A 26,020-nucleotide genomic window follows, 5' to 3' on the forward strand; every position below is an offset into this window, starting at 1 on the left:
TGCAAGAACTGGCTTCCAGAAAGTTCATGTTTTACAGATATTATTCTATTAAACAATTGTGACAACATATAGAATAATACTTGGACTCATGAAATAATGACTTAAAATATTACTGAGTCTAAACTAAGCAATCCGAGAGATTATTTTTGTTAAACAGACTTTATTGTCTAAAACCCAGAAGTAATACAGCATCACAAAAAACATTACTGGCTCTATAAAAATAGGATATAAGCTATGCATATATTTTGCAGATGCTACATCATTATAAACTCTGTAAGGCTATGTGACACTAAAAGCTGTGTAGCACTATGTAGAATTAACACTATGTAACAACATGTTTAAAAGCTTTAACTACATTTAAATACATACAATAATAATTAACAGAGCATTTTAAACAGAGGTAATTGATATTTTACCTAGACTCATGAACTAGTTTATACATCACTGATTTTACTCTCAATTATTTGTAAATCACTGCACTACATATCTGCTAATGAGTTATGCCCCCAAAAATACAATATGATAATTAACTTCAGGAATTTAACAAAGTTTTAAGGCACAAAAAAATTAAATCAACAGAAAATTTAGTTTCTCAGTCTTTCATAACACAAATCAAGCCTCTGTTACATCATTTATTTAAAAATAATGATTAAAAATGCTAAAACAACATCCTTATATTGGTTCCACTTATGTAAACTGAACTACTTTTGAATCTTTATATATATATATATATATATATATATACAACATTTACTTGCAAATTACTCATTAGTCATATCTTCCTTTCAAATTTTTTTTCACAGATTTCTCAGAAGCATCCAAGCCAGTAGCTTCTTTGACAGTGAAATGTACAAAATAAATGGCATGTCAACAAGTAAATTAGCATTCCCTTTCTGACCAGCTGGGTCATGTTTCCTTTTCAAAATCCTCAGTCCCATGATACAAAATAATAATAATCTAAAAGACCTCATTAAATGATCAATATATTGACATAACCTCTATAAGGAGACACATAGTGTTTTAATTGATTCCTTGAATTCATTAAATGGAATTTTAAAACCCGAACCTCCAAAATATATTGTAAGAGAACATTTGCTTTATTCATTAACTAATTTTCTTCAGGGTATGGATACTGGCACATGAAAAGATTCAACAACTTTTATATTTAACCAAAGAGTAGAAGAAATCCAGCTTTTACTAAATCTTTCATATACACAATATCACAGCAAAAGTTGTAATAGACAAGTTAAACTATGTTTACTTACCAAGAAACTTCCAAAGGCTGAATTAAATATTGCAGCTGCCTATGAAGAAAATAAATAGGGGAAAAAACTCATTGAAAATAAATAATAATAATAAAGGCAAAGATTATCGTTCTCCCCTCCCCCACTATTCAAAACCTTAAAACATTGACTCTATAAAGCAAAGTTAGTCACTGCTTATAAAAATTGCCAGTGGCCTGTAGTTTACTAAGACAGATGAGCTACAGCTTAGGAATTCATAAATAATGGGTCTCAAAAGCAGGTAGAAAACGCTTGTCATGCCTTGAACCTATACGACAGTACCAAAAGAATCATTGCCAATACTAAATTGAGACCATGTTGCTATTGATTTTCCTACTAAATTTAAAACAATCAGAGGTTGACTTATTTGTTTAAAAATGTATATTATTGGAAGAAGGAAAAACAGAATTGTAAGACAAACATTAATTGCTCCCTGTCAGTGGCACAAGTCTTATCAGCTACAATCACAAGGTAAGATCTGTTTCTATACAACACACATTAGAAATATGAGATCAGGAAAGTTATTGCTGTACCATTAATTCTAAGGTAAAGAAAAGCAAGAAAAGCTCCAATTTGGTGTTCAAAATTCAAAGAAAAAATATTTGACTCTCTGCTTACCTAAATATCCATGGAATACATAGCAGACGTAATATAGCTCTTAATTTTAATTTAATCACTATATTCAATGAAGCTATACCAGAGTCCTACAAGCTTCTCACATTACCCAAAAAGGAAAAAACTTGTATAACATCCAATTTGATAAAAAGAAAATAAGAAAGAAAAAATAATAAAAGGGGTAGAGAGAACCTATTTACATCTCCTGCATATCCAGAGCAGAATTAAATTAATCATCGTGGACATTAGCAGCCACACTGTAGTAAAAAGAGTATGTCAGTTTAGTAAGTTTGAATAAAGTCCAAAGCCAGGCTAAGAGCTGTAGCTGAAAATGCCTTCTGCTCCAGAAGAGGATGCAATGAGAGTGAATGGGTAATGAGATCCTCGGCTCCAGAGAGCTTAGCTCTCCTATTCCAGTTCATAATTAATTCAAAGCTTTGATAATTTCATTAGATTTCTCCTTTGCTGGCCCTATCAATAAAAGATGGCACCGGACCACAGCTCCTCTGTGGCATAAACATAGGCACAGGCACAGACCAGGGAAACCTTTGCTTCCTGACAGGGACAATGGCATATGGTGTTCTGTGTTGTACAGGGAGCAGTGAAAAAAAGAAAATCAGCTAAATAAAACATTACAGATGACAATTGTAAACTATAGCAATATATTTAACACATCTTCCTGGAATTCCATTATGGATGATTCCAGGAAAAAGTTTTATGTATGGGGAAAAATAAGTAAAAGGGTATAAATAAATTAGTTGTGGTGACACCAACAGGGAACACTGGTCCTCCTTCCTACAAAAAATGTACCTTTCCCACAAGCAGTTTTTATATTTAGATCCTATTTTGTGCTTAAAACAGAATTACTTCCTTTTAGTAAAGGAAGGAGGTCTTCCCCTTTGAGCCTGTCTCTTCTGAATTCATTTCTTTCAAGCCCCTTTCACTAACCTTTTACTCAATAACTAGTGGTCTTGTCTAGCATTTGAGGAAACATAGAATCATTCGAGGAAAAAAGACTCAGAAGTCAAAGTAAAATAACTATATATGACAAATAATATACTCATAAACAACTCATAAATACTCATAAATAACTATATGAGTATATAACAACTACTACTCATAAGATCAAATCACCATACTCCTACTCCCTCTTGTTCTCTTCAACCCAAACGCAAGAAATACATTTTATGTGAATTGGCCTATATTCCTGCCTCTTATAAAATGACAGTGAAGGGATATATTAGGTACCCAAAGACGATGCTGCAGGCCAACTCATTCTTAGTTGTTTGCCGACAGTGGTGATGGATTTGAACTCACTCAGTCAGCTATACTGTCCTCCTGTGCAGTGAGCTCCGTCAATCTTTTGTGAAATGATTGATTAAAGGTTCTGGGTACTCTGAAGACCACGTGAAATCAGACACTGAAACCAAGGATCTTGGGCTCAACAGCAACCGATAATTAAGGTAATAGTTGGCTCAATTCTGTGGTTGCAGTCTATGAAAGAACCATGATTTCCAGAGTTTCAACAAGTAATAATAAATATTTAGAGTATTTTATTGATATATAAAAGACATGCATATATCTTGACTTAGGGAGGAATTCCCAGCTCCTTGGCATGACGTCCAGGACCTTCCATGAACATGTTTCTATCCATCTCATTCCCTGCCTCGAATTTTACATTCTGACAACAATGAACTACTTGCAATTCCCCAAACTCATCATGCCATTTCTTATCTCCTTGCTCCCTGGCCTGAAATACCCTTCCCCCTCTTCTACCTGGGTAATTCTATTTAATTTTAATAACACAGCTTGGTCATTATCCTTCTGAGATGGGAGAGTTCCCTTGATCCCTTATGGGACTCGCGAAGGGGGTGGCTCATTTACTTGGCCGCCGTGCTCCATGCCTTACAGGAGTGAGCACACAAGCAAACGGGTGTGGGAACGCGCACAAAGGAACACTGGAACTGGCCGGTCGCACCTCTCTGGCGGGAGCAGGGTTTGTGCGGCCCCGCGGCAGTGTCCAAGTGTGTTACAATGCTCTTTTAGCTCTGCCATCCAGGAGGGGGTGTCTGTGACCCTCGAAGCCCAAGAAGACGTGTGTCACAATCACTGCTCTTTTAGCATTTGCCGTCCGTGGATGGCTAGGTGTTAACTAGCTCAGCGGAGGGTCAGGGTGACAGCCTTTTACACTCTGCCCTCTTGGTACCCGAGTTCTTGTCAGGCGTCCAGGAAAAATCAGGTCACACAAACAAATCAAAGGGTAGTTAATGTGGAGGACTTTGTTGAACGGTGGAAGTGGCTTTCAGAGGGAAAGGGAGCTGGAAACGGGGTGGAATGGGACGAAAATCTTCCCCTGGAGTCTGGCCATCCCTAATCGAACTCCTCTATGACCATAGTCTCTGACGTCCAGCCTCTTCTCCTCTGTTTGTTCAGACGCTTCTCTCTCCTCTCTTCTCTCTTCCGTGTGTGTGTGTGTGTGTGTGTGCGCGCGCGCGTGCGTGCGCGGGAGTCCCCTGAGTCTGGGGTTTGCAGTTCTCATGGGCACAGGATAGAGGGTGGGGCAGTCCAAAAGGCAACATTTCAGGTGGGAAAACAAGAATAGTTCTCACTTTGGGCCGTGGGTCCAGGCTTGAGGGTGGAGCTCTCGCCAGGAACCCCACCCTCTTCTACCCAGTATTTCTCTGCCTCCTGGCCCTATCACTTCCAAGAAGTTTTCAATGACCTTCCCCCAACACACACACACACACACACACACACACACACACACACACACACACACACACACACCTTAGCATACACACATATCTACACTTACAGATGGACTGAGTATCCCCACACCTGCTGGCAGAACATCCTGAGCCTATCTCTGCCACGGGACTTGTCCCACTGTATTGAAATGACTGGCTGGGCATGGTGACTCACACCTGTAATCCCAGCACTTTGGGAGGCCGAGGTGGGCAGATCACTTGAGGTCAGGAGTTTGAAACCAGCCTGGCCAACATGGTGAAACCCTGTCTCTCCTAAAAATACAAAAATTAGCCAGGCATGGTGGCAGATGCCTGTAATCCCAGTGACTTCGGAGGCCGAGGCAGGAGAATTGCTTGAACCCAGGAGGTGGAGGTTGCAGTGAGTCGAGATTGCACCACTGCATTCCAGCCCGGGTGACGGAGCAAGACCCTGTCTCAAAAAAAAAAAATGAAAATAAATGACCTACTTACATGTCTCTCTCCCCTGGTCATCTAAGATAGGAATCTAATGAAACTCATCCTAAGCACCCACTTGTTTGTTACTCCTACTCGCACCCTGACTCTGAAGTGGCCAGAAGTAGAAAGGGTGAGAAGGTTTATCTATCTATCTATCTATCTATCTATCTATCTATCTATCTATCTATCTATCTGTCTATCTATTTATCTATCTATAGTGGAACAGATCAGGCCCTTGAATCCACTGGTACTCTTTTAAAATTTTTATCACGTGTATATATTCATTAATTAAAAAGTATGAATTGCTGACACAAGTACGATTCCCTGAAATGTCCAAAGTCTTCATCTCCTACTGAGTTATTTTATGTGTTTGGCAGAATCCAAGGCACAGAAGACTGGATCTGACATCTGGTACCACAACCAACCTATGACAGTAACAGGAGATCTAGACTTCAGACTCCCATCCACCCCATTCAATACAAGAATTTCCTTCACATCATTTTCAAAACAGTATCTTGCTTTACTTCTCTTAAAATGCCTGAACCTTCCTATTATAATATAGTTATATAAAATATGTTTAATATAAATAATGTTTTCCGAGATCAGATGAGATTGGGCAAGTTCAGAGCAGTATGACTGTAAACCATAAATAACCAAAAATTAGCCACCATGCCTAGCTAGAATTTTTTAATTTTTTTGTAGAGACAGGGTTTCCCTATGTTGCCCAGGCTGGTCTTGAACTCCTGGACTCAAGCAATCCTCCCATCTCAGCCTCCTAAATTGCTGAGATTACAGGTGTGAGTCACCATACCCAGCTTGATTTTAAAATATAGCAGTTCTTTTGTTATTATCTCCTTTGTTAGAAAATATTTCAAAACCCATTCCTCCTCTAGAATGCTCCATTACAACAAGAATTTGTCTAATTCATTGAAAGAAACGAGTGAATGAACAAATACCTCTTGTGCTAACTGAATGTCCTACACAGTAATGTTTTTATTATTAACTCATAAAATCCCATTAGCAAAATGTATACCTTGGAGTAATCACATTTGGTGAATAATTAGATCAACTCTAGCTAAAAAAAAAAGTTCATATTGAGATTTTTTTTTAATATTGACTAGATTGACTTCCTTTATATTACACATTTGTAGATAATATATTGCTTTTGGTATCAACCCAATTTTATCCAATATAAGATATTTTACTAATGTTCCATTATATATTATACAGCATGTCTTTATTAAATTATTTTGGAAAATTGAGCAAGTTCAATAATGAATTAATTTCGTCATAAACTACTTGGAATTATTTAAAACAAAGGTAAATTTCTTAAAAAAAAAAACCTAATCATTCTCAGCAAACTATCGCAAGGACAAAAAACCAAACACCGCATGTTCTCACTCATAGGTGGGAATCGAACAATGAGAACACACGGACACAGGAAGGGGGAACATCACACATAGGGGACTGTTGTGGGGTGGGGGGAGGGGGGAGGGATAGCATTAGGAGATATACCTAATGCTAAATGATGAGTTAATGGGTGCAGCACACTAACATGGCACATGTATACATATGTAACAAACCTGCACATTGTGCACATGTACCCTAAAACTTAAAGTATAATAATAATAAAATTAAAAAATAAAATAAAATTTTAAAAAAACTAAAAAAAATGGGGAAAAACAATTCTCTCATAAAAGCAAGCTCTTTCATTGCTGAATGGCTCTAAACATTATGTTCTACCTTAAGCCTACCATAAGCCTGAAACCTATAACTTCCCATAACTGCCATGCACTGGACCATGTTCTATGCTCTGGAGTTACATAAATATGTCTTGTCCCTTTTATAAATGCATTTCAAATATATGTATACTGCTGACTCCTACCCAAGTCTTCTCTTATGACATTATATCAAGAATTTTCATAATGCTGGTCCAACACCCCTCTTTTTCCTTCCCTTATGAGGTTACTAAATAAAAAAAGGTAAAATCCATTATTTACATTGAGTATGAATAATTTATGGCAAGTTAATGTATTAAACTTCTAGCTTGTGCTTTTGAGTACCTAATTCTTAGTCAGAATACACAGAAATGTTTACCAAAATGTAAAAACGGGATATTTATGGTTATCTCAGAATTTCTAATGATGTTTCAAGCCTAGGAGAATACCCTTAGGAGAATACCAAACTTGGGAGAAGAATCCTGCTATTCAAAAGTAAGATGCCAGACACATACCTTGGTACTTATAAAAAAGACACCAAAAGTAGGTCAGGGACCACTTCACATGCAGGCTGTATAGATGAAGACCAGAAATTCCAGAGGAGATTGATAAAATGAAATTGCTTTCCTCCTTCTCTATAGGAGAAAGCTGCTCTGTTCACCACACCTCTCAAGTTGGGGTAGAGGGTGATATCTACAAATGAAGCAACTGTGCTAGAACAAACAGCAAAGAAATTAGAATAGCATCTCTGTTCCAGCACTAAACATGCTGGATGTTTAGTGAGAGGACAAATTCCACACTGGGCCACCACAGGAGCATCAGATACACCCTGTAAGGGTTCTTAGGAACATTCTCACCCAGTGCATTTCCCACTAGGTGGCAGGGATAGGGAGGGTATATAAGTGAACCAGAAATAAATACTTGCTTCCTGATTAGAAACAGCAACGGTGAGGGGCTGCCTAGAACAGACCACAGTGGTAGGGCAAGGAGAGACAGTAAGCAGTTGGACAAAGTATACCTCAATTCCGTGATGAGGCATGGGTCTGCCAATTCCAAATGAGCCAAGAAGATGCCACTGAACTTAATTCAGTTTGAGAGACCACACCCAAGAAGAGACTCCACCAATAAGAGGCTGAAGGAACAAGAGGAGCAGGGGTTGGAAGTGTATTCTGAACAACTCTCTCCCCTAACCTGTCCAGCAAAAAGATATAGCGTGTAGACCCCTGCTATGACAGAGGGCATTGAGGGCCACAGTGTGACAGTATCGATAAGCTAAGACCCCATCCTGTTCTCTCTCATTCATTTCTCCTCTGAAGTGGTCGGAAGTAGAAAAGGTGAGAAGCTTTAAAAAAATAAAAATACAAACCACCACCACCACCACCACCACAACAACAAAAAAACAGTGAAACAGACCATGCCCTCTTCTCCATGGGCCCTATTTTTAAATTCTTATCATGTTTATATATTCATTAATTAAAAGTATAACTTCCTATGTTTTAAAAACATAGGTTTGGCCTCACTTGGGAAAGAAGGGAATTTAAAGTTTCAAACTAGAATGCCCTGGGTTATTTAATAGCTAGAAATTAATCCTAATTACCAAAGATATGACTATTTTTGTAATCAAAAGTGACCAGAAAACCATGAGATCTGACAGAGATGTCATCAAAGGAGGGGTGGGAATGAGGAACAGAAATATGGGAGAAGGCATTTCAGGTATATAATCCTTACATTCACACCATTCAATAAAAATATTATAATAACAACACTACCTTTTAAATATATAGCTGAGCTCAAACAAACAAACAAACAAACAAACAAAAAACAGGTAGTTAGCCCTCTGTATCTGTGGGTTCTGAATCTGTGGATTCAACCAACCACAGATCAAAAATACTATATTCAAAAAAGAAGAAAAAAGATGGTTGCATCTGTACTGAATGTGTACATACTTTTTTTCTTGTTGTTATTCCCTAAGCAATCCAGTGTACAACTTCTTACACAGCATTTACATCATATATTAGGTATTTTATGTAATCTAGAAAAGACAAAGTATACAGGAAGATGTGCATTTATATATATAAATGTCATTGTATATCAGGGACTTGAACATCTGTAGATTTTGGTGTTCCTGGAGAGTCCTAGAACCAATACCCCACAGATACCATAGGACAATTGCACTAAACATATAGAAATTAGTCAAAGCCAGAGTAGTAAAGCATATGAGTTGATGCTGCACTCATGCCCATGAAGAAATGAGAAGCACAGGCTTTGGCCTGCAAAGGGTGGAGAACTGGAAATGAGACATCTGCAGAAAGCAGAGTGGAAGGCTAGAAGGACTGCCAGCACTGTGTAAAAGCAACTGGAAAACTCTACTTACAAATATAAGAAAGTAGTATAAGGTCTGTATCAAAGATGGGTGTAAGGACTGAATTTACACTACCTACATGACTCATGAATTTCAAACTAACAATTTATTTAAAGAAAGAAAAGACAAAACAGATGAAGGGGCAGTGGAACTTCTAAGTCCTTGAAAGAAGCAAAAGTGAAACTTCTCTCTGGGGTCACTTCAATAACCCAGAACAGAGTGGATTACCAGATAACACAACCTCCACTGAAGAAATGTTAACAATAAAAATTTTTAAACAATGTGAGAAAGCTGTATGACCAGAGTATCATAAAAGCAGCGAGGAAAAGGGAAGCAACTGGATTTTTTACAATATACTAAAGAAAAAAAATACCAGACAGATTAAAGATCTAGATGTGGAAGGCAAAACTTTAACACTTTTAGAAGAAAATATGAAACTATCTTTATGCCCTCAGAAAGAAAAGCAGTTTTTTTAAGCAAGACAGAAAAAGTACATATAAAAAAGGAGAAGCTAAAATAGAAAACCCGAACAGACCAACAGCGAGTAACAAGGCTGAATCAGTAGAAGTCTCCCACCAAAAAAAAAAAAAAAAAAAAAAACCAGGACCAGCTGGCTTCACTGCTGAATTCTACCACACTTTTAAAGAACTATTACCAATTCTTCTCAAACTACCCAAAAAAAAACTGAAGAGGAAGGAATCCTTCCTAATTCATTCTACGAGGTCAGCATTACCCTGATACCAAACCAGACAAGGACACAACACAAAAAGAAAACTACAGGCTAATATCCCTGATGAACACAGATGCAAAAATCCTCAACAACATCCTAGCAAATGGAATCCAACAGCACATCAAAACAATAGTACACCATGATCAAGTGGGATTTATCCTAGGGATGCAAGGATGGTTCAACACATGCAAATCAATACATGTGGCACACCACATCAATAGAATGAGGGACAAAAACCACATGATTACCTCAATAGATGCAGAAAATGCATTTGATAAAATTCGACATCTCTTCATGATAAAAATTCTCAACAAATTAGGTATAGAAGTTCCACACCTTAGATAGAAGTTCCACACCTTAAGATAAGACAAAAGAAAAGCTAGGGCTTTCCATGCAACAAAGTTCTGGCCAATGAGATAAAAAGTGATATATGCTTGATGGTGGGGGCTTAGGGAGGGAGGTTAGTTTCTGGTACTGACACTTCTTCCTGCCGAGAGCAGCAAAAGCTATCTTGCATCCATAAGAGCACTGGAGAGATAGCCACTCTAATGTCACTGAGCCGCAGAATAAACGCCAGCAGCCTCTACCTCCAGGCATCTTGGTATATGAGAAAAATAAGTCCCTCCTTGCTAAAGCCACTTTTAGTCTAATTTTCTGTTACTTGAAGCCTGACACCACCATCTTCCTAAACAAGGAAAAAATAATAAAGGACTACTCCGGCAGGTCAGATAAATAAAAAACTATTTCCTCTAAAATATGAGCTTGAGTAGGCACATTAAATCTTATTTAGTATAATCTCCTGTTCCTATTGCATATGTCATCATTGAAAATAAGGAAGAGAAAACTGACTATTGGCCACAATTGTTGAAGGTCAAAGCTAAATTGCCTTACCCTAGAAAAATTCTTCAACTATGTGAATTTATATCCCATCAGGCTTTGATTCGCAGGAAGGAGAAACAGCCTTAATATTTATTTTCTCCCTAAGCATAGATTCAGTTTTAAAAACACATGAAGACTAAAATATCAAAGACTGAATTCCAATACTTGATCTTCAATTAAATATGAAAACACAAAACGTTTCATTCTATCTGTAAGGCACTTTCTAAAGTGCTATAAAAAGTCAAAAAAAAAAAAGAAATATTTATTGCTTCTTTCAAAGTCAATTATGATTGACTTTCTCTTATGCAACTTAGTTGCTAGTTTTACTATTGACTACTTAATTACCACTATTTTCACTGAAGAGCCCTCATTACAAGAAAAATTTGAATTCTACATTTCTATGTCATATTTAAGTATTACTACAACATACTACAGAAAAGTAAACATATTCAGGATATCAATCAAAATGCGGGTTTATACACTACGCTCAATATTAAGAGGGCACTTTTAATCTAATACCATTTTAATATATATCATTGTATTTTTTAAGTACCATTACTTAAATTACTGAATATTACTTAAACCATTACTGAATATTTTCTCTCAACAAAGAAAGCTAAATGAAGACTTAATACTGCTACAAAGCATTCACCAATTTAAAGAAAGATTAATTTTAATTCTTTTTTTTAAAATATTACAGGAATTAACAGAAGTATGTATACTATATACAGATATAGATTTATAGATATATACAATGTGTGTGTGTATATATATATAAATATACAATCTTCAAGTTAAGAGTGAATGTTTGACATGAGGAGCAAGCTACATTTCTTGCCTATTTCTACAGGTCCATTTCTTGACACCAGTGGAAAAAATTATTTAATATTCTAAATCTTGAGGTGAATAGGGGGTTGCTATCCTTGTTTGTAACTATTCATCTCAATTCAGGTAAGGAAAAAAATATATTCAAGTTACTGTTTTCTGGGTGCTAAATTGAATCAGGCGTCCTCTCCTCTTAAGAAAATTAAGTTGCTTTTGTGCAAGAGTGTTTTAATGAGAACAGAGCCGGCCGACAGTGATAAATGGGAATGACACCAGAGAGAGCACATAAGCAGGACAATATGTGCATGTTACAGTCCTACAGCCTATTTTTCACTGACTATTCTGAATGACTTCGCTGTTTCTTAAGGGGCCTATTAATCTCAAATTTAGTTATTGCACAACGTTTATTTGAACATATATTCTGTGGATGATGACAGTTAATAAAGGAAATCTTTCACAAGCTGTATTTTTACATATTGTTCCAACTACAGCTCTCAGTCATTTGATGGTATTGATGGAATAACCTACATTGTGCTGAGGCTTTTTTTAAAAAGGCACATATATTCAGATTCCTTTCTGAGCACATGGGGACTCTTAAATAACTGTTAAAATGCATACAAAAAATTCTAGTACAAAACAGTAAAAGTAAAAGGACATCTTAACTGTTCAACAAAAATCATTTAATGTGCAAACTGACCCTTCTAAGACAAAACAGACACCTTTTAACACTTTTAAAGCCCTGGTACACAATATGCAATAGTTTGTGCATACCAATCTACATTTTCACAATATGCATGGGGCAAGAGAGGAAGGGCAAAATCAATTTTCTTGAGGTGCAAAAAGAATGAAGTAACATAGCTGCTTTGATTTCTCTTTGGTATGCTTTTTTGATGAAATGTCATGTACTTAAAATAGTGATGATTCTGTATTTCTCATTTCTAGTAGAATACTTTTTAAGAGCTTAAAAGAATTGTTTCAACATTTTCCTAAAAACATAATTATCAGTTCAAATAAGCTCATCAATTCAGATTGTTGTTCTAGTTCTGGGAAGAAATTTGTTACTTTAAGGGTTACAGGTTCACAATAACAATACCTAATATTAGCAAGAAATATTTAATTCAAGATTTTAAAATCTGCCTTATAATTGAGGTGAAATTAAACTTAATCAAACATTTTGATTGCATCCTCCTGAAATCTCAGTCTTCAAAGGTGTTCAATTTCTATAAAATCAGAATTTTTAAGTGGGAGAGGCCATTAAATACTATGACAATCCCTTTGTAAATCAAGAAACAGAACTCCAGACAGGCAAAGGATCTTTCCCAAGGTCATACTGGGCAGCAGTAAAGCCAGAATATAATTCATCTCCAGACATCTCTTGCACCCTCTCTATTACATCCACACTGTCTGTTTTATATATTATTTTTAACAGACATTTGCAGATATATCATGGAAAAAGGGCACATGCTGAAACACTAATGGTTATGTTGGGGTAAATGGAATTATGAATATTTTTTCCTTTGTGCTTCTCCTAGAATTATGTTAAGAATTTTAGAGGCTCTCTCTTTAATCTTTAGGCAACTTTGAACAATGCTGTGCACATATTAGATGCTCGATGTCTGACTAAAAATTGAATGAATTGAAGATAATACCAAAAGGAAACTAATTAAAAGTAGTTAAAAGACTAAACTACTTAGTCTTCTTTGCTATGCTAACGCTGAATATTCACAGGAACAAACCATGGGTATAACCCAGAATACCAACACTTAAATTGAAAATACTATTTATTTATACTATTTATCCATTAATAGCTTATTGATAAATATCTAAGATTTTTATTGTAAATCTCTAAGATTAAGCTGAATGAAACTTACTTAAAATGTTATATACTATTTGCTATTATATCTTTTAAAAAATCAATTTCTCAATATTCCTCAAGTTTAATTCTTCTTAATCCTTTGGGTTTCTTATCTCTTCCAGAAAAGAATAAAACAAATGCTTCTCTAATTATTCATTCCTTCAACCTAAATTTATTAAGCAAACACAAAAATAAATACCATAGAGTACCAACTCACAGTCTAGGGCTAGAAGAGAGACATCATAACTACAATACAAGAAGATCAATGGTATCAAAGAGTTATGGCAGCACAGAAATTAACTTTAAAATGGGCTTTTCCAATATCTCCTAGTGAAATACAACAAGCACTTTTCTGATCAATTAATGGAAGCTCTATTTAATACCAACACATTGAACTAAGCTCTCAGCACACTGAGAGAGGAATTGGCCAAGAATTCCCCTAACACTTTGTTTAGAAGTGCATCCACAAAACCTAAGTGACAGCCTATGTCAAAGCATCTAATGTTTCTTACGAATTTTAGACTCTAGCTTTCTTAACTTTATTTCTGCTCTTTTCCACCCATTAGGTCTGGGAATCTCAAAGCTTCTTAAGAAGGCAATGGATCAATCCCTTAGCAATAACTCTCTCATCAGCTTTTCATTAGCAATAAAATAGCTTTCCTACCATCTTCTGGGAAATAACTTACCATAGATTCACAGAACTGCAATGGACTTCTGCAGATCATCTCATCAAGGCACTTTTCCTCAAAAAGGACTATACTGAAATCACAGGTGGTGTCTACCTATCCTGTTCTTTATGTCTTCAGGATCAAACAGTGCTCAATCTCCTTTACAGTTTTAGATTTTAAAATCTATACTGTAAATCACATTTTAAACTAATAAGTTCTTTCCTTTTCTGACTTAACTTTTTATTGGAGTTTTTTCTAATGTTAGGTCCCCTGAGAAAATTTTTAAAAGCTGTGTTTTTGCCATTACAAGTAATGTGCTAGTAACCGTTTAATGACTGGCTGTTAGGATAAAGAGAGAACACCAATTTGTAATATGTGCTGATTTTCATGGTGTAAATACTCCTACCACGGCCAATTTCAAAGTGCAAATATAATATCACTCAACACCAAGAAGGGAAAGATGGCATAATTCCAAAGGCACAAGAAATTAGAAAAAGAAGGGCAAATTAAATACAGAACAAGCACAGGAAGGAAATAATAAAGATATGAGCAGAAACTAATGAAATAAAAAACAGAAAAACAGTAAAGAAAAATCACTGAAATCAAAAGCTGGGCCTTTGAAAAAGACAAATAAAATTGATATACCTCTAAAACAGGGATTGGTGAACTTTTAAAGAGTCACAGCTTTGTTTTAACCCAACTGGTCTAACACCAACTGGGTGTACTGGAATACAATTCTGGTGTCAACCACCTAGAATTAGTGTCAAACTCCACAAGCTAAAAACTCAGTCCCCCACAGAACTGCCCTTGCTTTAGACAGCAGTTGCACTTCAAGGGTCCACAGGCTACCCACACTTTTGACCAACTGGCTATAAATTCAGGGGTACCAATGTCCCCCTTAGGTTCACTAATTCACTAGAATAACTCACAGAACTTACTCAAAGTGCCATACTTAACAATTACAGTTTATTTATAAGGGATACACATTAGGCAAGGTCTGGGAAGGAGTGCAGAGCTTCCATGCCCTCTCAGAGAACATCAAGATGCTTACAAACCAAGAGGCAACACCGAGTTTTAATTGGTGTTTCATTATGTACGCATAATTGATTAAATCACCGATCACATGATTGAATTCAATCTCCAGCCCCCTCCTCTTCCTAGAGGTCAGGCAGCTCAAAGTTCCAACCTTCCAATCACACGCTTGGTCTTTCTGGTGGCCAGTTCCCATCCCAAAGCTATCCAGGACTCACCAAGAGTAACCTCATTAGCCTAACAAAGATATTCCCATCACTCAGAAAATTCCAAAGGTTATTGAAGCTCTGTGCCAAGAACTTGGGTCAAAGACTAGATATATTTTTAAATTATACAACAGGCACATTATTTAAGTATTTTAGGCTCTGTGGACCATATGGTCATAAATTCTCAACTCTGCTATTGTGGTGCAAAAGCAGCCATAGGCAATATATAAACTAATGAGTGTGGCTGTGTTCCAATAAAACTTTATCTATGGATACTAAAATTTGATTTTTGTTTAATTTTCACATCTTGAAATTTTATTCTTCTTTTGATTTTTATCCAAACATTTAAAAAATGTAAAAACTATTCTTTCCTTTTATTTTAATTTTTGTGGGTACATAATAGGTGTATATATTTATGGGGTATATGAGATGTTTTGATACAAGCATACAATGTGTAATAATCACATCATATAAAATGGGTATCCATCTCCTCAAGCATCCATCCCTTGTGTTACAAACAACCCAATTATACTCCTTAGTTATTTTCAAATGTACAATTAAATTATTATTGACTATAGTCACCCTGTTGTGCTATCAAATACTAGGTCTTATTCATTCTTTGTTTTTGGACCCATTAACCATCCCCTCATCGCCCCAAAAAACATTCTTAACTCATATACCACAGAAAAAACTTTCAGCAAGCCTGATTTGCCCTGCAAACCACAGTTTGTTCATCCCTGCTCTTGGGTAAAAAAAGAAAATACAGACATTTCTAATATCGGGCATGAAAGCAGGGACATCCTAAACTCCTTCAGATATTTAAAAGATGAGAATATTGTAGACAGCATTATGTCCCCAAATATGAAAACTTAGACAAAATGAACAAATTCCTTGAAAGACACAAACTACAAAAACTCTCTTAAGAACAGATGACCTAAATTTTCTATTACATATCAAAGACATTAAATGTGTAGTTAAAAACTTTCCCAAAATGCAATCTCTAGGACCAAATGGCTGCACTGGTGAATTCTACCAAATATTTAAAGAAGAAATATTAATTCTATAAAAACTCACCAAGAGAAATACAACAGGAAAGAAAATTTTCCAAATCATTTTACGAGACCAGCACTAACCTGATACCAAAATCAGATTAAAACATCATAAGGAAACCACAGAAGAATAATCCTCATGCACATAGACATAAAACTCCTTATAAAATTTGAACTAATTTAACCTAGCAATATATAAAAAGGATGATACAGTATGACAAAGTGGAGTTTATTCCAGGAATGCAAAGTTGGCATAAGATTTAAGAATCAATCAAAGCAATTCACCTTATCAATAGATGAAAAAAGAAAAAAACATATAATCATTTCAATAGGTACAGAAAAATCATTTGACAAAATTCAATATATATTGATGATAAAAATTTAGAAGACTAGAACTGATAAAAATTTCCTCTGCCTCACATAAAAAACCAAACAGCTGACATCATACCTAACTGTAAAAGACTGAGTGTTCCTAAAATCAGGAACAAAGTTAGGATGTCTATTCTTATTACTACTTCTATCCAATCTTGGCCTTGTCAAAGTAAAATAAAATGGAGACTAGGCTGAAAATTCCCCAAGCAGACCAAGTCAGTTAGTCAAATAAGGATTTGATTGGTAAATGTAAGCAAAACTTAAGTTGGATTATTCCTTATAAATGTCTCTGATAATCAGAAACTAAACTAACTCACCTTACAAAAATGGTGAAAGTAATTGTTATTGGCCTATCCTCTGCTATCTGGAAATCCCCACTGCTGTATCCAATCATTGTAAAGGTTAAACAACTTCCTCGTTTTTACTATAAAACCCAATCTGCAAGAGTAGGCCTTTGAGCTTCTAACCACTTTTGATTTTGAGGGCTTGTGTGTAACAATCTGTACTTACTATTTTACTCAACAGTAAACTTTAAAACTCTCCTTACTTATCTGATCTGATTTTTGTTTTGAACAGCCTGAAAGTGTTAGCCATGTAATACTGCAAGAAAAAGAAAGAAAATGCAAATAGATTGGAAAGGAATAAACCTGCCTTTATTCACAAATTCCATCATCCTAGAAAACCTCCCTTCTGAAAAAAACTACAAAATAGGAAAGTTTATCAAAATTCAAGAATGCAAGGTCTATACTGAAAAATCAATGTATTTCTATATACAAGGAAGGAATAATTTTAAATTGAAATTAATAAAAATATTTTTCACAGTTTAAAGAACATGAAATATAAAATAAAGCTAACAAAATACGTGTAGACTGTGTATGCTAAAGGTTATAAAACACTGATAAGATAAATTCTAAAAGACTTAAATAGAGAGATATGGATTAGAATCCTTGATATTAAGGTGTCAAATTTCTCCACATTGATTTATAGACTCAATGTAATCTCAGTCAAAATCCCTACAGGATTTTTAGTAGAATTTGACAAATGACTACAATTTATTTTAAAAATAAACTTTATTTATTTATTTATTCAGGGAATTATTCTTAGAAAAGTTGGAAGACTCACATTTTATATTTCAAGATAAAGTTATGCTAATCAAGATAATGTGGTACTGGCTTAAGGACAGATATATGGATCAACAGAAGAGAAGAGAAAGTTCAGAAACAGATCTACATAGAGATGGTAAATTGATTTTTGGCAAAGGTGCTAGAGTAATTCAACGTGGAAAGAATAATCCTTTCAATAGGTGGTAACTGGACATCCACACACACAAAAAAACCCCCAAAAACTCTGATGCTCATTCACACTACACACACAAAGCAACTTGGAATGGATCATAGACCTAAACATAAGAACTAAATCTATAAAACTTTCAGAACACTTAAAGAACATCTTTGTGACTCTGGATTAGGACAACATATCTACGTTAGGCTACAAAAATCACAAACTTTTGATATAATAAATTTTAAATCATAAAATCAAAAATGGATAAATTGGACTTCATTGTCCTTCAAAGTCACTGTAAAGAAAATGAAAAAGCAAACAGACTGGGAGAATAATTTCTAAAACACATAGCTGATAAAGGACTTGTACGCAGAATATATTTTTAAAACAAAATAAAACAAAACTCTTACAACTAAATAAGAAGACAACCCCAAGTTTTTAAAAATGGGCAAAAGATTTGAACAGACACTTCACTGAAGAAGAGATGTGGATGACAAATTAACACATGAAAAGATCCTAAACATCTTTAGTTAGTAGAGAACTATTAATTAATTAAAATCACAATGAGATAATACTATTTAGCAGCAAGAAGGGCTAAAACTTAAAAAGAAACTGGCAGCTCAGTGTTGGTGAGGATGTGGACCAATGAGGACTCTTATATATTGCTGGTATGGCTTGCAAATGATGAAGCCACTGTCGAAAACAAAGTTTCTATTAAAGTTACACATATATTTACCATATGACCAAACCATCCCACCACTAGGTATTTACCCAAAAGACAGATATTCCTACATTCACACAGACTTGTATTCAAATGTTCAGATTTATTTGTAATAGCTCAAAACTGGAAACTACCCAAATGTCCTTCAAATGGTGAATGAATAAAGAAATTATGGTACATTCATACAATGGAATATGACTCAGCAATAAAAAGGAATGGACTATGGATAAATGGAACAACATGGATGAATCTCAAAAGCACTCCGCTAAGTAAAAGCAGCCAAACACAAGAGGCTACATGTACTGTATGATTCCACTGATAGGCTATTCTGGAAAAGGTAAAACAGAAATCAGATCACAGGCTGTCAAGGACTGCAGGTAGAGGAAGGGGAAAGAGCCATAAAAGAATTTTTTGTCCTGATGGCAATGTTTTAAATCTTGATTGTAGTAGTGTTTATACAATTTTATACATATTCTAAAACATATAATTTTAAAAGATGAATTTTACTGTCTATAAATTATATACACAAAAATCTCAGTTTTTAAATAAAAATTTTAAAAGTCAACAAAAAGTAGAAAAACATAACTACATGACATTAAGCTTTAGCTTGTTTATATTTAAATGGTTTTGAGGTTTACACAGAAAATTTCAATTAAAAAAATAAGGTTTTGCTTAACAGAATTAGAAATGAACCAAAACCACCAAATTTCTGTTACTACTTCCTAACTAAGAAAGATTAAGCTTCAGGGCTCTGCTTGTGATTTGTAAAAATGTCTTTTCACGTCATTATTTTCAACAGTAACTTGATCTGGAGACTTAGACCTTACCTAACATTCAAAAAAGATACCCTTGTTTCACATTTATTTAAAGATGGTAAGGATTTCATATTAAATAAACTGTTTTAATTTAAAATCATCACAGAGGCATTTATAAAATACTAGAACTAGCACTTACAGTGGAGTCTGAAGATCTGATTTCAAAACAACTTGTCACATACTTAGCTATGAAAACTCATTACATCTCAGTTTATTCATTTCATTAAGTGGGAAACACAACGCCAACTTCATAAAATTTTGTGAGGATTAAATGAGATGGAAAATATGAAACCAGTGAGTATGCTACAAAATATTATATAAAGTAAGGCCCAGTAAGCCTTCATTATCTAGGTATTCATTCTCCAAGTTCCCTAAGAACTTAGGTTGTACAAGGAAACAAGAGACATCACAGTGGGGAATGGTTCACTAATGAACTGACCATTTCTAAAATGATCCCCAGGAAAGCCTCTTCCCTTTCTGTACACACACCCCAATGTCCATCTCTGCACTCCAGCTTTGGTTGGCTTACTCTCACTAATTGTACAGTATTTTAAATACCTTGTAAATGTATCACAAATAATACATAACTAGGTTGCTAAATATAACTGCCCATCCTGCAGAATTTAAGTAAGTCAATGAAAATCAGAACAAACTCAATGAGAAGAAAAAAAAAAAAAAAGATAGGCTAGGTGCTTAAAAGGAGAGTGACCAGGCTATTTTTTAAATGAGAGCACCTGTGAAAACTGACGAAGACAATTATTTTTCCAAAAATAAACAGGAGAGAAAAATAGGATATCAAATCATCATACAATTTTCTCAGGAAAATTACATCAGTCCCCGCTCCCTAAAAGCAACACTTGATTCTTTCTCCATTCATGCCAATAATTAGTGAATAGTTCTCACGTAAATTTTGTGAAGTGAATGATAAAATAAGCTTATTTTCATAATTTAGTTTTATTTTTTCAAAATAAAGACTAAATAAATTTTTCAATAATTGCTATAAAATGTTAATTTTTTAAAGTTAATTGAGTTTAAATGAGCTTTCTCCTGTATCACTTACCACTGAATAATGTGGATCTTCTCTTTTTTTTTTCATTCTAGTTACTCAAATATTTATATGGGGAAGAATATAGCACTTCTTTTTTGTTAGTAAAATCATAGCTGATGTTTACACAAGCTTCAAAGTGCTACATTCAGCAGAATGTGGTTTAAATTTTCTACAAACAATAAATATGGAAATAAATATTAGAAAATCTCTTCCCAATTTCTTAATTTTACATGTAAGGATTAGACAGCAGCCCAGTGTGGGAAGTGACTTGCTCAAGATCACACAATGTCTAACAGTGGCTGAGTCAGGATTACAAGGAAGAGCTCCCAAACACTCTTCCTTCTCCACACCATTAATCTTTATTTGACTCTAATATGCTATGTAGCTAAGATATATATGAATATCAAAAATACACAGCATGGAAATTGTATAGACACACTAAAAAGTAAAACACTAGTCAGTAAGCAGTGAAGCACTAAATCGACTTCAAATTCTTATTAAGGTTATCCTTCCGTTAGTGATTGAAGGTATATTAGCTTAGTGAGCTATGCAATAGCTGTACCACCACAACTAATGGACTGCCAAGAGATGATTTAATAAAGAGGCCCAGCTGAACAACGGTGTGTAAGTAACTCTGACAACCTGAGGCTTTCTCCTGGTCAAACGTTTTATATCTGTAAGTGACTTTCTCTAAAAAAAAATCACCTGTGAAGATACTCTCAGAAGGTTTCACTGTAATAACAGTAGCCCAAACATTCTTATATAAGTTCAGATTCTTCAAGATCTTAAGCTGTGATTAAAAAGAAAAAAACCTTAAAGGTCTTGTCCCCAGATCCTTCTACAGGCACCATTTATAACATGGTTAGAGATCCAGTTAAATAACACACTCAGCAACTACACCATGTACGTCTTTTGGTTGAAGTAAAATAAAGAAATACAGCAAGTTTTAAAATGCTGCCCTCTAGATTTTACTCTAAAATGCAAGCAATGAAAATTGGGAAAACGGCATGAAATAAAAATATTTATTAAATACATGTGTCTATAAAATATTATGTGGACTCCTCATCTTTATAATATAGACTAACTTGCACTGGGAGGAGAAAAACAAAAGTTGTAAGGGGAGAAAAACACTAAATGAGCAACGAATATTGCATATGATTAATGAGAGTTCAGGGAAAAGTTAACTTCACACGCTTTATAATATTGCTGAAAGTATGGTAAATATCAGTATCTTACAAATGTCCATACGTGCCCCTTGACCCAGCAATGTCTCTTGTAAAAATTTATCTCAGAAAATAATTCAGTCACATCTGTAATCCCAGCACTTTGGGAGGCCGAGGCAGGAGGATTGTTTGAGGCCAGAAGTTCAAGGCCAGCCTGGGCAACATAGTAATATCCTGTCTCTAGAAAAAATTAAAAACTTAGCCAGGTGTTGTGGCACATGCCTGTATGCCCAGCTACTTGGGAGGCTGAGGCAGGAGGAGTGCTTAGGCTCATGAGTTTGAGGCTGCAGTAAGCTAGGATTGTGTAACTGTACTCCACCCTGGGCGACAGAGCAAGACCCTGTCTTAAAAAAAAAAAAAAAAAAAACAGAATTCAGGTCCATAAAAAGATTTAGCTAAAAAGATTTTCATCATACCATTATTTCCTTTTCTTTTCTTTTTTTTTTTTTTTGAGACAAAGTCTCACCCTTTTGCCCAAGCTAGAGTGCAGTGGCACATTCACAGTTCACTGCAGTCTCAATCTCCTGGGCTCAGACCATCTCCCACCTCAGCCTCCCAAGTTGTTGGGACTACAGGTATGTGCCACCACACCTAGCTAATTTTTTTTTATACTTTTGAGAGATGCGGTCCCACTGTGTTGCCCAGGCTGGTCTTGAATTCCTGGGCTCAAGCAGTCCTTCCGCCTTGGCCTCCCAGAATGCTGGGATTATAGGCATGAGTCACCACACCTGGCCCCATTATTTTCTAATAGCAAAAAAAAAGCTGGAACTATCAGGGCTGATATTAATAATTACACATCCATACATGAGAATAATAAACAGTCTATAAGAAGAATGTTGTAGAACACTATCGAGAGATGTTCACACTATATTAAGTGGACAAATAGAGTTACAAAACAGTATGCATTGTATGACTCATTTCATTAAACATATGTGCAGATTAAAAGGTTTGAAAAGATACACATAAAAACATTAATGTAGTTAACTGAACAGTGAGATTATGGTATTTTTTATTTATATTTTCTATATTGCTCAGTAGGAATACATAATGCTTCTGTAATAAAAAGTAAGTTATTAAAATATTATAAACCATACAAGAACATAAAATTTTATTATATAGTGATTGCAGAACATTGTATGTGACTAAGAGAAGTCACAATGCAATGTACTTTAGGACAGTAAATGAACAGTAAGCCTTTCCCTTGAAATGCCATTGGCCAAAAATTATGTTCATGTGATAATGTGAGCCTAATCCAAAAGAAAAAAAAAAGTCATGCCATTAAGAATAACAGTAACTTTATGATATTAGAAAAAGAATCTATGACAGTCATTATCAAAGTAGTCATTTCTGGAGGAAAAAAATTGCAAATAAAAAAAGACATTTATGTAGAATGATTTTAGGTTGCAAGCAAAATAGATGAGGGTTTAAATATTTAAAGCCACAGACGGTATCTTAGACAAAAACAGAATTTTTGTTTCCTTTAAAACAGAGTTTATTATTTACCCACTTTTTAAAAAGTATTCCCTTAACTCACAATAGAAAAGATAAAGTCGAAGAAATTTGTTCCAGATGTAAAGCTCAGATTCATGATTCTTTTTTAAACATACTCAATTTCTTATGAAACAAAGACAGAGCATCCCACTAGAATTTTCAGAGGAAATATTTCCACCAAGAACATTTTTTAAGACTGCAATTTGTTTGTTAAAAAGTTATTTATAGAGTCCAACAAAGTATCAGACAGCCACTGTGCGTAATTAACACATATATTCTCTCTTCCTCTCTCCAGAAATGTGCACATCATACTCATGGTGTGACTAATTCAAAACAAGTTTATGAAATTGATTTTTTCCTCTTCTAAACACATACAAAAACAAGAAAATTACTTAACAGTAAGAATATACTTTTGCTTTTAAAACTGTTTAGACCATCTTAAAACTGATCCCTGATTCCTTATCTTAGAAAACTTATTCCTAGGAAAATTTATAAATAAAATGAGGTTTACAGGCACAATATTATTCTGGCAGCCTTTTGAAAAACTGCTTTTTGATTCAACAACAGATAATTTGCACACTTTATTCTCTCTATCTCTGGGAGATATAACTGCTGAATACTTTTTATAACCTTAAATATAAAGTTTTAATATTCTTTATTTTATTAGAAAAAAAGATATCTGTGTTTCTTGCAAAGTTGCTGTTTATTTCCATTAAAACAGTGAAGCCTTCATGGAAAAGCACTACTTATATATGATTTGTCCATGCACAAAGTTCCTATTACATCAAATTATTCATAAAATACCCCCTTGGCAAGGAGATTATAAGGAAGCTTGAAGCATCAGGCAACAATTGGACTGAAAGATCTCTGTGGCTGCTTCCAACCCAGTCATTCTCTGCAGTTCTTAAAGATCGCAGTTTAACTGAAGTCTTCATCAGATACCAAGTGAGTTAACATGTACTGAAAGATTCTTCAAGAATACAAATGAGAAGGTTACTCAAACCAGCCCTCCTGTCTAACCACAATTATTTAACAGCTTAAATCCAAATTGTGAACATAGTTTGAGATTTTTCTAAGATGTTCTTTAACCTGCTTTCTCCTCTTTTCTTCTGTATTTTCTACATAGTTCTAATCTTAAAGTTGAAAGAAGTTTATGTGTTTTAGAAAAAAAAAGTGGATGCTTTTAAAAAATGTATTCCCTTAACTACTCCTTACATCTACTTTCTAATCCCCAACTCACTTAATTAAATTCAGTGTGAATTTAAATTGCAATTAACATCTTTTGAGGGATTACGTGTTCTAATCACAATTATGCAGTGAATATTTGAAACACATACATTTTGTTATATTATCTGAAATGCAAATTGGAGTCCAGAAGAAGATGTTTAATAAAAATGTATAGTACTGAAGACTTTATTATAGATCCGAAGGGACTAGAAATGAGATTTAAAAGAGTAAAAGCACTGATACAAGTATAAAAACAAATTGCTTCACCTCCAAAACCCCTGGAAATGGCCCCACTTGGCTCCCATTTAACCTAGCTTCTTTGCAGTTTAAAAACTGCCTTCCAAGATGTTTTCTTAACCAAACTGAATTTCATTTTTTCCCCCAAGATCAGGAGCTCACAGAGTCCTAAATGAGGGATGATGCATAAAATTCTGTAAGGACAGGGGACAAAATCTGTTTTTCTGACCCAGGAAGTTATAATGGAATTATTACATTCTTTTTCTTAGCTTTCCCTTCAACATTGTATTTCATAAGCAGAAAAAAAGCTGACATTTATTGAGCACCTTCTATATGCCAGACAATGTGTTATTTTATTTAATCCTCAAAATAACCCTATGAGGTAAGGATTACTTTATTTTATAGATACAAAAGATAAGGCTCAGAGTAGTAAGTGGTTGAGAGAAATAAATTAAATGCATCAGTGGTGAAACTGGGATTTGACTCCTAAATCCATGCTCCCATCTGGTAAAAGGATAGTATCATTTCTGCAAAGGTGAGACCTTAGGAGGAAAGCCTAGGATGAAGCACCTATTTTCAATGTTAAGATTAACTACAATCCTGTCTACCAGGCTGTTGAGATTGTCATGGCCCCAAAAAACAACTTCATCTCTGGTAGTAAGCTTGGATAGAATGCGTCAAGAAGTTTCATTCCTGGGGCTCTCAGGACTTTTCTGCAGAGGCTAAGAGCTTGCTAAAAGCCGGAATTACTTGGCATCTTCTTAATCAATGCCAGGATTTACCATAAAGTAAAGATCTGGTGTATTAATCTATGCCGTTTCCTCTTGGTAACTTTTCCATTCCATCTTCAGGGTCTGTTTGTATACTTACCAGATTGTTAGCTCCCAGGCTAGGTTTATGTTTAAGGAAACTAAGGCAAACTCAAGTTCTGCCTTTCACTCCCTTCCACTGTCAGTTTCCTGTTAATTAATCATTTTTCTACACAACTTTTGCTGCTATGCTTTACTAGTAAAACAGGGACTAGTTAAGCTAGCTATTACTTTTTCCTTTGAGAAAGATAACACTAAATTGCTAAGCTCCCTACCCAGTCAACTCTGAAAAGCAGGTTTAAACACACACACACACACACACACACACACACACACACACACACAGGCACACACAAATACTTTTTTACTCC

The 26,020-nt window shown here is 35.0% G+C and overlaps 1 protein-coding gene across 3 annotated transcripts in view; it reads right to left on the reverse strand.

Moving 5' to 3' along the window:
- The window catches only part of SLC10A7 (solute carrier family 10 member 7), a 268,772-nt gene that overhangs the window by 187,193 nt on the left and 55,559 nt on the right, over positions 1-26,020 (reverse strand). For all 3 annotated transcript variants that reach the window (XM_055384110.2, XM_031010511.3, XM_031010508.3), the window contains exon 5: positions 1,266-1,304. In XM_055384110.2, the coding sequence (XP_055240085.1) occupies positions 1,266-1,304 (39 nt within the window). The remainder of the gene's footprint in view (positions 1-1,265; positions 1,305-26,020) is intronic.

Source organism: Gorilla gorilla, chromosome 3 (assembly GCF_029281585.2).
Source record: "Gorilla gorilla gorilla isolate KB3781 chromosome 3, NHGRI_mGorGor1-v2.1_pri, whole genome shotgun sequence".
NCBI lineage: Eukaryota > Metazoa > Chordata > Mammalia > Primates > Hominidae > Gorilla > Gorilla gorilla.